Source organism: Callionymus lyra, chromosome 8 (genome assembly GCF_982586985.1).
Source record: "Callionymus lyra chromosome 8, fCalLyr1.hap1.1, whole genome shotgun sequence".
Taxonomy (NCBI): domain Eukaryota; kingdom Metazoa; phylum Chordata; class Actinopteri; order Syngnathiformes; family Callionymidae; genus Callionymus; species Callionymus lyra.
In genome coordinates this window covers 29,821,974-29,834,833 of record NC_141825.1, presented here as the reverse complement: position 1 = coordinate 29,834,833, position 12,860 = coordinate 29,821,974, and the positions used below count along the sequence as shown (strand labels likewise).

The following is a 12,860-nucleotide window of genomic DNA, read 5'->3' as shown; positions in this document are numbered from 1 at the left end:
TTCGGAACTAGTGAACAAGATGAAACCCTCCTCTTACTGAAGGTGTCCAGTGACATCATGATGTTCTGGTTCGGTTGGATCTGTCCTCAGCCTTTGACACATTTGAACCAGATCCTGAAAACTGAGGGATGAAGACTGTCTGTGGCAGTTTTGTTCAGTGTTGAACTAGAGACACAACACCAGGTTTTCTCAGAATTTCTTTTTTGAAATGAAAACTCTCGATCATTTGGTTCTTGTTTTTGTTTCGGTTTAAACACAGTTGTTTGTCAATAAACAGCTTCAACATCATTAATGAGGTTTTTGTTTCCAGTGTCTGAAGAATGACCTTGAAATCATCGATGAGACCAGAGTGTAAACTTATGAGCACAAGTGTGTGTGTACTTGTGTGTATGTACTTGTGTGTATATATTTGTGTGTGTGTACTTGTGTGTATATATGTATGTGTTTATATATTTGTGTGTATATATTTGTGTGTGTGTGCATGTTTACTTGTGTATATATATGTGTGTGTCAGGTTCAAGGCTCAGGGTTTCACAAACAAAGTAACAAAGTTGTCTTTTAAATAAAGTGTTTTCTCTTTGATACAAAATAACAAAGATGTACAAAAGTTCATGTAGAGATCCAAGGCCATGTGCAGCATTTATGTACAGCTTCCATTATCATCCTCCAGCTTTAATCCATCGTCCACGTCGATGCATAGAAGGAACAAACCTTTCATCAGCCTCCATGAGTGTGTACGTGTGTGTGTGTGTGTACATGTGCTTGTGTGTGTGTGTGTCTTCATGTGTGTACATGTGTGCGTGCGTGTGTACATGTGTGTGTGTTCGTGTTCATGTGTGTACATGTGTGTGTGTTCGTGTTTGTGTTCATGTGTGTACATGTGTGTGTGTGTTCGTGTTTGTGTTCATGTGTGTACATGTGTGTGTGCGTGTACATGAGTGTGTACATGTGTGTGTGTGTTCATGTGTGTACGTGTGTGTGTGTTCATGTGTGTGTACATGTGTGTGTGTACATGAGTGTGTACGTGTGTGTGTTCATGTGTGTACGTGTGTGTACATGAGTGTGTACATGTGTGTGTATGTGTGTTTGTATGTGAACATGTGTGTGTGCATGTGTGTGCGTGTTCATGTGTGTACCTGTGTGTGTACATGTGTGTTCATGTGTGTACATGTGTGTGCATGTGTGTGTGTACATGTATATGCATGTGTGTGTGTACATGTGTGTGCATGTGTGTGTGTGCATGTGTGTAGATGTGTGTGTGTACACTTGTGTACATGTGTGTGTATGTGTGTGTACATGTGTGTAGATGTGTGTAGATGTGTGTAGATGTGTGTGTGTACACTTGTGTACATGTGTGTGTATGTGTGTACATGTGTGTGTAGATGTGTGTAGATGTGTGTGTGTCCACTTGTGTACATGTGTGTGTATGTGTGTACATGTGTGTGTAGATGTGTGTAGATGTGTGTAGATGTGTGTGTGTACACTTGTGTACATGTGTGTGTATGTGTGTACATGTGTGTGTAGATGTGTGTAGATGTGTGTAGATGTGCTGCAGGAGGACGTGGATATGCAATAAGGCATCATCAGTGAGGACGAGAGTCTCGTTGTAGGAGCAGGTCTGGACCTGAGTCGTACTGAGTCATAGCAGGTCTGGACCTGAGTCATACTGAGTCATACTGAGTCATACTGAGTCATAGCACATGCATAGATCTCTGAGTCAGAGTCACAAGAGTTGCTACAAAAACCGGTGAAAGAGAGAAAACTCTTCTTTTCTTCGTCACTTGTTGCATAACTGAGTGACTCCTTGTTTAAAAGAGTTTCAAAATCTTCTCTCTTTTACAAAAGTCATGCATCTGTTCTTCTCTTCTTTTTTGCAAGCCTTGAAAGCACCGACGGAAGGACAGAGTGCTTCATCCTTCGCTTCTTCTCCTCCTTCTAGAGAGTCTGGTCACGAGCCTGTGAGTCCAGGTGAGTCCAGGTGAGTCCAGGTGAGTCCAGGTGAGTCCGAACAGACCAGCTGCTCAGAAGTGGTCGATCAGAACCGACACACAGTTCGCTCCCACCAGGTAGTTTGGATCTCCAGGCAGATGTTTGTTCTGCCATGTCTTCTGATCGCCTGCAGGAGAACAAAGTCATCATGAGGTTCTTCAAGAGCTTCTTCTTCATGTCCCTCAGACCCCGTCAAACACTCCCCCCATGAGGTCTACACTTGTACTGCAGCTGTCGGTCCATGAAGACTTGAGAGAAAAATGATTGAGGAAACGTTTGAGTCTCAGAACGTTTGAGTTTCTTACAAATTAAGACTTTTTCAAGTCGTAGAGAAAATTTGACCAAAAGTCTTAAATAAAAATGTAAAAACAATTTATTTTAAACACAAACTATGAAGTTATTTTGAGTCAAAGATGAAACACTTGTCTTCATATCAAACGTGAACATGAAGTAAAGCGAGAACTTCATTGAGAAACATCTTCACACTCAGATCCTCAGGATTAGAACCAACAACCTGCTGAGACGTTCTCGTTTCTCTCACGTCTTCATGCCATTCATGAGCGAAGATGAAGATGGACTGAGACTCTGGACAGAGAGAGGACGTCGTACCCGACGAGGAGTCGGAGGATTTTAGAGCAAAAGACCAACCATCAGGGGTCATGGACGCGCAGTGAGGTAGACGCAGCTCCACCGGCTTCAGGAACTTCAGTCCATGAGGTCCACACATCACCAGAGGACTGAGCAGAGTTTCTCCTGCAGACAAGACACTCTTGGATCAGACAGAACCAGAGAACACACGACCTTGACTTGAGAGAGTGAAGTCAAGAGTGAAGTCAGAGTGAAGTCAAGAGTGAAGTCAAGAGTGAAGTCAAGAGTGAAGTCAGAGTGAAGTCAAGAGTGAAGTCAAGAGTGAAGTCAAGAGTGAAGTCGAGAGTGAAGTCGAGAGTGAAGTCGAGAGTGAAGTCGAGAGTGAAGTCGAGAGTGAAGTCGAGAGTGAAGTCGAGAGTGAAGTCGAGAGTGAAGTCGAGAGTGAAGTCGAGAGTGAAGTCGAGAGTGAAGTCGAGAGTGAAGTCGAGAGTGAAGTCGAGAGTGAAGTCGAGAGTGAAGTCGAGAGTGAAGTCGAGAGTGAAGTCGAGAGTGAAGTCAAGAGTGAAGTCGAGAGTGAAGTCGAGAGTGAAGTCAAGAGTGAAGTCAAGAGTGAAGTCAAGAGTGAAGTCAGAGTGAAGTCAAGAGTGAAGTCAAGAGTGAAGTCAAGAGTGAAGTCAAGAGTGAAGTCAAGAGTGAAGTCAAGAGTGAAGTCAAGAGTGAAGTCAAGAGTGAAGTCAAGAGTGAAGTCAAGAGTGAAGTCAGAGTGAAGTCAAGAGTGAAGTCGAGAGTGAAGTCGAGAGTGAGGTCGAGAGTTAGGTCGAGAGTGAAGTCAAGAGTGAAGTCAAGAGTGAAGTCAAGAGTGAAGTCAAGAGTGAAGTCAGAGTGAAGTCAGAGTGAAGTCAAGAGTGAAGTCAGAGTGAAGTCAAGAGTGAAGTCAAGAGTGAAGTCAAGAGTGAAGTCAGAGTGAAGTCAGAGTGAAGTCAGAGTGAAGTCAAGAGTGAAGTCAAGAGTGAAGTCAAGAGTGAAGTCGAGAGTGAAGTCGAGAGTGAAGTCGAGAGTGAAGTCGAGAGTGAGGTCGAGAGTGAAGTCAGAGTGAAGTCAAGAGTGAAGTCAAGAGTGAAGTCAGAGTGAAGTCAAGAGTGAAGTCAGAGTGAAGTCAAGAGTGAAGTCAGAGTGAAGTCAAGAGTGAAGTCAGAGTGAAGTCAGAGTGAAGTCGAGAGTGAAGTCGAGAGTGAAGTCAAGAGTGAAGTCAGAGTGAAGTCAAGAGTGAAGTCAAGAGTGAAGTCAAGAGTGAAGTCAAGAGTGAAGTCAGAGTGAAGTCAAGAGTGAAGTCGAGAGTGAAGTCAAGAGTGAAGTCAAGAGTGAAGTCAGAGTGAAGTCAGAGTGAAGTCAAGAGTGAAGTCGAGAGTGAAGTCAAGAGTGAAGTCAAGAGTGAAGTCAAGAGTGAAGTCAAGAGTGAAGTCAAGAGTGAAGTCAAGAGTGAAGTCAGAGTGAAGTCAAGAGTGAAGTCAGAGTGAAGTCAAGAAAAGTCAAGAGTGAAGTCAAGAGTGAAGTCAGAGTGAAGTCAGAGTGAGGTCAAGAGTGAAGTCAGAGTGAAGTCAAGAGTGAAGTCAAGAAAAGTCAAGAGTGAAGTCAAGAGTGAAGTCAAGAGTGAAGTCAGAGTGAAGTCGAGAGTGAAGTCAAGAGTGAAGTCAAGAGTGAAGTCAGAGTGAAGTCGAGAGTGAAGTCAAGAGTGAGGTCAAGAGTGAAGTCAAGAGTGAAGTCAAGAGTGAAGTCAAGAGTGAAGTCAGAGTGAAGTCGAGAGTGAAGTCAGAGTGAAGTCAAGAGTGAGGTCAAGAGTGAAGTCAAGAGTGAGGTCAAGAGTGAAGTCGAGAGTGAAGTCAGAGTGAAGTCGAGAGTGAAGTCAGAGTGAAGTCAAGAGTGAAGTCAAGAGTGAAGTCAGAGTGAAGTCAAGAGTGAAGTCAAGAGTGAAGTCAAGAGTGAAGTCAAGAGTGAAGTCAAGAGTGAGGTCGGAGTGATGTCAAGAGTGAGGTCAAGAGTGAAGTCAAGAGTGAAGTCAGAGTGAAGTCAGAGTGAAGTCAAGAGTGAAGTCAAGAGTGAAGTCAAGAGTGAAGTCAAGAAAAGTCAAGAGTGAAGTCAAGAGTGAAGTCAGAGTGAAGTCGAGAGTGAAGTCAGAGTGAAGTCAAGAGTGAGGTCAAGAGTGAAGTCAAGAGTGAGGTCAAGAGTGAAGTCGAGAGTGAAGTCAGAGTGAAGTCGAGAGTGAAGTCAGAGTGAAGTCAAGAGTGAAGTCAAGAGTGAAGTCAAGAGTGAGGTCGGAGTGATGTCAAGAGTGAGGTCAAGAGTGAAGTCAAGAGTGATGTCAAGAGTGAAGTCAGAGTGATGTCAAGAGTGAGGTCAAGAGTGAAGTCAAGAGTGAAGTCAGAGTGAAGTCAGAGTGAAGTCAAGAGTGAAGTCAAGAGTGAAGTCAAGAGTGAAGTCAAGAAAAGTCAAGAGTGAAGTCAAGAGTGAAGTCAAGAGTGAAGTCAGAGTGAAGTCAAGAGTGAGGTCAAGAGTGAAGTCGAGAGTGAAGTCAGAGTGAAGTCAAGAGTGAAGTCAGAGTGAAGTCAGAGTGAAGTCAAGAGTGAAGTCAAGAGTGAAGTCAAGAGTGAAGTCAAGAAAAGTCAAGAGTGAAGTCAGAGTGAAGTCAGAGTGAAGTCAGAGTGAAGTCAGAGTGAAGTCAAGAGTGAAGTCAAGAGTGAAGTCAAGAGTGAAGTCAAGAAAAGTCAAGAGTGAAGTCAAGAGTGAAGTCAGAGTGAAGTCGAGAGTGAAGTCAAGAGTGAAGTCAGAGTGAAGTCAGAGTGAAGTCAAGAGTGAAGTCAAGAGTGAAGTCAAGAGTGAAGTCAAGAGTGAAGTCGAGAGTGAAGTCGAGAGTGAGGTCGAGAGTTAGGTCGAGAGTGAAGTCAAGAGTGAAGTCAAGAGTGAAGTCAAGAGTGAAGTCAAGAGTGAAGTCAGAGTGAAGTCAGAGTGAAGTCAGAGTGAAGTCAAGAGTGAAGTCAGAGTGAAGTCAAGAGTGAAGTCAAGAGTGAAGTCAAGAGTGAAGTCAGAGTGAAGTCAGAGTGAAGTCAGAGTGAAGTCAGAGTGAAGTCAAGAGTGAAGTCAAGAGTGAAGTCAAGAGTGAAGTCGAGAGTGAAGTCGAGAGTGAAGTCGAGAGTGAAGTCGAGAGTGAGGTCGAGAGTGAAGTCAAGAGTGAAGTCAGAGTGAAGTCAAGAGTGAAGTCAAGAGTGAAGTCAGAGTGAAGTCAAGAGTGAAGTCAGAGTGAAGTCAAGAGTGAAGTCAGAGTGAAGTCAAGAGTGAAGTCAGAGTGAAGTCAGAGTGAAGTCGAGAGTGAAGTCGAGAGTGAAGTCAAGAGTGAAGTCAGAGTGAAGTCAAGAGTGAAGTCAAGAGTGAAGTCAAGAGTGAAGTCAAGAGTGAAGTCAGAGTGAAGTCAAGAGTGAAGTCGAGAGTGAAGTCAAGAGTGAAGTCAAGAGTGAAGTCAGAGTGAAGTCAGAGTGAAGTCAAGAGTGAAGTCGAGAGTGAAGTCAAGAGTGAAGTCAAGAGTGAAGTCAAGAGTGAAGTCAAGAGTGAAGTCAAGAGTGAAGTCAAGAGTGAAGTCAGAGTGAAGTCAAGAGTGAAGTCAGAGTGAAGTCAAGAAAAGTCAAGAGTGAAGTCAAGAGTGAAGTCAGAGTGAAGTCAGAGTGAGGTCAAGAGTGAAGTCAGAGTGAAGTCAAGAGTGAAGTCAAGAAAAGTCAAGAGTGAAGTCAAGAGTGAAGTCAAGAGTGAAGTCAGAGTGAAGTCGAGAGTGAAGTCAAGAGTGAAGTCAAGAGTGAAGTCAGAGTGAAGTCGAGAGTGAAGTCAAGAGTGAGGTCAAGAGTGAAGTCAAGAGTGAAGTCAAGAGTGAAGTCAAGAGTGAAGTCAGAGTGAAGTCGAGAGTGAAGTCAGAGTGAAGTCAAGAGTGAGGTCAAGAGTGAAGTCAAGAGTGAGGTCAAGAGTGAAGTCGAGAGTGAAGTCAGAGTGAAGTCGAGAGTGAAGTCAGAGTGAAGTCAAGAGTGAAGTCAAGAGTGAAGTCAGAGTGAAGTCAAGAGTGAAGTCAAGAGTGAAGTCAAGAGTGAAGTCAAGAGTGAAGTCAAGAGTGAGGTCGGAGTGATGTCAAGAGTGAGGTCAAGAGTGAAGTCAAGAGTGAAGTCAGAGTGAAGTCAGAGTGAAGTCAAGAGTGAAGTCAAGAGTGAAGTCAAGAGTGAAGTCAAGAAAAGTCAAGAGTGAAGTCAAGAGTGAAGTCAGAGTGAAGTCGAGAGTGAAGTCAGAGTGAAGTCAAGAGTGAGGTCAAGAGTGAAGTCAAGAGTGAGGTCAAGAGTGAAGTCGAGAGTGAAGTCAGAGTGAAGTCGAGAGTGAAGTCAGAGTGAAGTCAAGAGTGAAGTCAAGAGTGAAGTCAAGAGTGAGGTCGGAGTGATGTCAAGAGTGAGGTCAAGAGTGAAGTCAAGAGTGATGTCAAGAGTGAAGTCAGAGTGATGTCAAGAGTGAGGTCAAGAGTGAAGTCAAGAGTGAAGTCAGAGTGAAGTCAGAGTGAAGTCAAGAGTGAAGTCAAGAGTGAAGTCAAGAGTGAAGTCAAGAAAAGTCAAGAGTGAAGTCAAGAGTGAAGTCAAGAGTGAAGTCAGAGTGAAGTCAAGAGTGAGGTCAAGAGTGAAGTCGAGAGTGAAGTCAGAGTGAAGTCAAGAGTGAAGTCAGAGTGAAGTCAGAGTGAAGTCAAGAGTGAAGTCAAGAGTGAAGTCAAGAGTGAAGTCAAGAAAAGTCAAGAGTGAAGTCAGAGTGAAGTCAGAGTGAAGTCAGAGTGAAGTCAGAGTGAAGTCAAGAGTGAAGTCAAGAGTGAAGTCAAGAGTGAAGTCAAGAAAAGTCAAGAGTGAAGTCAAGAGTGAAGTCAGAGTGAAGTCGAGAGTGAAGTCAAGAGTGAAGTCAGAGTGAAGTCAGAGTGAAGTCAAGAGTGAAGTCAAGAGTGAAGTCAAGAGTGAAGTCAAGAGTGAAGTCAAGAGTGAGGTCGGAGTGAAATCTGTATGTATTAAAGAAAATCACTCATTTTGAAAATATTTTCTAAGATAATTATTCAATAAAAACAGCTTAAAATGAACATGTTTTAAAACTAAATTATTTTAAAAAAAATCTAAGAACATTTGAATAAAATAATTCCAACATTTCAACGATGAACAAGAGGCTCTTCTCTGAGGCGACATCATGACATCATCACTCTGTGATGTCGTGACGACGACTCACTGACCTTTCTCTTTGTCCAGGGGGGGCAGGATGCTGTTGTCGCGGCACACCTTGAAGTAGATCTCCTGCTCCAGGCTCTCAGGGATGGCTCCCTGCGGGATGATGATGCTGACGCCCGTCTCGATGGAGCTCAACACGCCGCCGTTAGCGTTGAAGACGCCGCGAGCAGTGGCCACCACCGTGTGACCCTCGTCCTCCTCGTCGTCGTCCAGGGCGCCCGGACTGAGACGAGAGCGTCGATCACATGTCGATCACATGTCGATCACATGTCGATCACATGTCGATCACATGTCGATCACATGTCGATCACATGTCGATCACATGTCGATCACATGTTGACGACTCGAGTCACAACACACTCCAGTGATGATGTCACACGTGTGATGTCATCAACACCTCCTCCTACCTGACAGGGATGGCCTTCGGGATGGCGTTGATGTTGTTGTGCTGGTACTTGAGCCTGCCGTCCATAGTGCGTGTGAAGGTGTCCAGGCCGCTGTCGTGGTCCAGGGGCTGAGGGGACAGTTGAGGCTTCACCGGTGTGTCGTTGGGCAGCAGGTTGTGGTTGAACTTCGGACTGTCGAACTTGCGCTCGAAGGGCCGAGCGGAGCTGGTGTAGGGTTTGGGGACGTAGCGGTTGTAGCTCAGAGGAGCACCGAGGGTCTTTGGGGGGGCGGCGTCGGTGCCGTTGACCGGGGACTTGTCGGGGAGACCTCGGGCCGGCAGGTACACGACCGGCGCCGACTCGTCTCGACCGGTCGGCCTGAGAGACGCCAGATCTGGCTTGATGTTGGGGGGAGTGAGCGGCTCAGGTGTGGAGGTCACTGCAGGACAGAAGGTGAACTTAAATAACATTGAACATGTTCTGTTAACGAAGGATCAGTGGCTCTGGACTCTCTAGTGTCTGGAGAGACTTTTAACTCTTTAAACTTTAAACTACGATGAATTAAAAATACAGACACAGAAAAATCTCAGTTTTTAAAATTCAAGGATAAATATTAGTAAAATTCAACCTTTCTATGAAGACATCAATTATTAAAACTAAATCATTGATTAAAAAAACATGTCAATTCAAACAATCAAACTCATTATTTCGTGCCACGAACATACCGTTTAATTCCAACAATATTCTCATCAAAATGATTTTCTAAAGAGAACGAGCCGTAGACGCGTGAGTTTGTACCGTCGACTGGACTCAGGAGTGTGTTGGGAGCAGCAGGGGGTCCAGCAGGGGGTCCAGCAGGGGGTCCAGCAGGGGGTCCAGCAGGGGGTCCGTACTGTGAGGGATGAGGCTCGAAGCGTTTCTCCACCGGACTGACCTTCTCCACCGACTCCACTCTGCAGCAGAAGACTGGTCAGAGCGCGGCTGGAGTGAAGGACGCCGGACTCACCTGTTGTACGAGTACGGCAGCTGCGAGGGTTTGGGCGGCTCGTGGAAGCGGGTAGTACCAGGACCGGCCTGGATCATGGCTTTGCTGTCGAAGCTGCGTCGGTCGAAGTAGGACAGTTGCTTCCTGTAGTACTCCTCGTCCTCGTCCAGGTCGTAGTGGTTGGAGCGCAGAAGGTCGTCCAGAGGCTTGTGAGGCTTCTGTGGCTCCGGAGCTCTGCAGAGGAAACATCAGAGTTGCTTCATGAGTCTCCGTGACACCTGTCAATCACAACTGAGGGTGACTTTTGTCAATTTAAACACAGACCATCTACATCAAAGGAAGGTGAAGCTCATTGTAAAGACTTCATTCAAGAGATGGCAGCACATGAAGGACGTAAGAAGAGGACGCACCGATACTTGTCCTGCTCCAGGCTGCTCAGCGAGTTGGCTTTGAGGACCGGACCAGGTGCACTTGCAGGTTTGGGAACATCTGCGGGCTGAAGAGTCGACATGTTTAGAGCCTCCAGCTCAGACCGAGTCACTGGAGTGGACGAGCATCACGTCTCACACCAGATGGTCACGAGAAGAACCTTTAGAAAGTCACATGTTCTGCAGCTGTCGCTCCAGTTCAAGTCATGATGGAGAATTTATTTCAACTCAGACGCACACTGTGGTCCGGAGAAGAGCGACAATCATTTGAGTTTGCAGGTCAACACACGAGCGCGACATCTTCTTATCGACGCTCGTTCGAAGCTTATTTTCACTGCAAACTCAAAGCCTCGGCTTCAACGTCAAAGGATTATGGGATTGAAAGCAGCAGAGTTTTGCTGTCACTCATGTTAGTGGAGAACATGTTCATGAAGGACATCATTGTGGCTTTCATTGGATTTATTATCATTTAATTGTTGCTGTAAAGTAACATTTTATTATTTTTTTAATGACTCTTTGATATCATCCCATTATTTTTACTCAATACTCTCTTCACAACAAAACACTTGTGTTTACTGTCAATAAACGTGTCTTCTGTGGATCAAATGATTGAGTTTTAAGTTAAATAATAATATAAAGTTCTACCGAACCTGGTTCAGGAAACAAAGGTGAAGAAGTTCTTACCCTCAGCACCGACGTGTCGCCCTCTTTGGCCCGGTCCATGGACACGGATCGTTTGTTCTCGAACATCTTGACTCTGTTGAGAACCGACTGAGGTTTCATGGCCGGGTCGTCCTCCTGGTCTTCCCGAGGAGGAGGAGGCGGGAGCGCTTTGGACTCGCCCGGGGAGGTCATGGGCTCGTGTTTGGGAGGGAGGACGGCGGGGTCAGAGTTCATCATGGTCTCGTGCACTTTACTGTAGGCCCGCGCCTGAGGTCCAGGGATGTACGAGGACCTCAGACCGGAGTCGCCGAAGTACTGCTTGGGGGGCTCAGGTGAGCGAGGAGAGTTGATGGAGAAGCCGAGAGGTTCCTCGTAAGGAGAGCGGGCGTCGTAGCCTGCGGGCGGAGGTTCGTCGTAGCGGACCGGCCCGGGTTTGTGACGAGGTCGGCCCTCGTACCCCACAGGAGACGCCTCGTCGTAGCGGGACTGAGGAGGACTGTAGTCCCGCCCCGGCCCGTCCTCGTAGGGGGAGCGAGGGTTGTAGGCGGCGGGCGGCGGGTGCGGGGTCTGCTGGTCGTAGTGGGGCCACTGGTCGTAGTGAGGCAGGCGGCTCTCGTAGTGCAGGTGCGGGTCCGAGTTGTGAGGCTTGGCTTCAGGGAAGCCGTACGGAGGCTGATCGTAATATGGCTGTTTGTCCTGGAACTGCTGACTGTAGCTCATGGACTGCTTCATGCCGTGGTTGATCCTCACAGACTCGTCCATGTTGTACAGATCCTTCTTGAACATCTGTGAACACACACAGTCAGGACTTCTTCTGAGGTCACAGTGCAGCAGCTACAGTCGGACCAGCGTAACCATAGCAACATAAAGTGTCTTCATAGTAGTGTTGCTTCATCATCACAATATTAATGGTTGAATCGAACATTTCAAATGTTGAAGCTTTTAAGTGTTTTTTTCTTAAAGCCTCGACTAATCTTTTGGAATTATTGACTTTAATCTTTTCTCCAAACAAAGGTTGGATTTTTATCATTTTTTAAATATATGTTTATATGATAAAGATGTTTTAGAAGAAAAGATATAAATATATTCAAAATGATTTCATTTTTTTTTAAGACAGTTGAATACATTTCCCAAAAACAACTTCTGGAAGGAGACGTCCAGAGGGATCAATAAAGTTTTATCCATCCATCCATCTATCCATCCATCCATCTATTCATCCATCCATCTATTCATCCATTCATCCATCCATCCATCCATCCATCCATCCATCTATTCTTCCATCCATCCATCCACTATTCATCCATCTATTCATCCATCCATCCATCCATCCATCTATTCATCCATCCATCCATCTATTCATCCATCCATCCATCTATTCATCCATCTATTCATCCATCCATCCATCCATCCATCTATTCATCCATCCATCCATCTATTCATCCATCCATCCATCTATTCATCCATCCATCCATCTATTCATCCATCTATTCATCCATCTATTCATCCATCCATCCATCTATTCATCCATCTATTCATCTATCTATTCATCCATCTATTCATCCATCTATTCATCCATCTATTCATCCATCTATTCATCCATCCATCTATTCATCCATCCATCCATCTATCCATCCATCTATTCATCCATCCATCTATTCATCCATCCATCTATTCATCCATCCATCCATTCATCCATCTATTCAACCATCCATCTATTCATCCATCTATCCATCCATCTATTCATCCATCCATCTATTCATCCATCCATCTAGTATTTAAATCTTTCAATAATGCAATAAAGCATAAATGTAAAATCCAAGATCAAAATCAAACTTTCAGACGATCATGTGACGATAATGTGACGATCATGTGACGATCATGTGACGATCATGTGACGATCATGTGACGACCAAGAATCACACGATCAAGCTGCTCTATTAGTAACGTCTGGTGAGACTGAATTATTGGGATTTTTATTTTATTTTACACATAGTTGGATCTTTGATTCTTTTCCTTTTTTTAAACAAATGTAACCTTTTAATGTAGATATGATGCAACTTAAATACAACGCTTAAAAAAGCAACATTTCTATAATAAGTTTCATCATCTGAGACGTAGATTCAACCATTGAATCTTCTGACAACATGAGCGACTCAAGGATGTTCCTGAATGTTTGACAGACGCCTTCAAGAATGTGATTGACAGACGCCTGTCAACAGTTGGATGATGGAATGTTGTCGTTTGTGAAAGGCTTCGTTTCAAACGTATGATGTGTAGCCTGGAGACAGCAGAAGATTCTTTTAGGACTCATTCAAATTGGAGGTGAGGGTCTAGATGTACTGTCTGCAGGTTAGTCTTCATCATGCAGCCAACATTCATGTCTGAAGCCACGTCCAACTACTGTTGCGGCGCCACCTGTGGTCTACAGAAGAACGTTCAGGAAAGAAAACCGTTAGGAGCCATGCAAAGAAGGAAGAGGCTGCTTCGTGGGACGTCCTGGGAAGACTCAGAAGAAGCGTCTGGTCTCCCAGCTCACGAGGTG

General features: G+C 45.1%; 1 protein-coding gene across 5 annotated transcripts in view; it reads right to left on the bottom strand.

The window, feature by feature from the left end:
- Positions 1-551: 551 nt before the first annotated feature.
- tjp1b (tight junction protein 1b) overlaps positions 552-12,860 on the bottom strand; it is a 91,947-nt gene continuing 79,638 nt past the window's right edge. For 4 of the 5 annotated variants that reach the window (XM_087797187.1, XM_087797186.1, XM_087797188.1 and 1 more), the window contains 8 exons: positions 10,340-11,104; positions 9,638-9,723; positions 9,249-9,461; positions 9,041-9,195; positions 8,264-8,681; positions 7,862-8,079; positions 2,599-2,742; positions 552-2,116 (listed from right to left, as the gene is read on the bottom strand). In XM_087797187.1, the coding sequence (XP_087653313.1) occupies positions 2,022-2,116; positions 2,599-2,742; positions 7,862-8,079; positions 8,264-8,681; positions 9,041-9,195; positions 9,249-9,461; positions 9,638-9,723; positions 10,340-11,104 (2,094 nt within the window). In that variant the 3' untranslated portion in view covers positions 552-2,021. The remainder of the gene's footprint in view (positions 2,117-2,598; positions 2,743-7,861; positions 8,080-8,263; positions 8,682-9,040; positions 9,196-9,248; positions 9,462-9,637; positions 9,724-10,339; positions 11,105-12,860) is intronic. The other variant, XM_087797190.1, reaches the window with a different exon arrangement.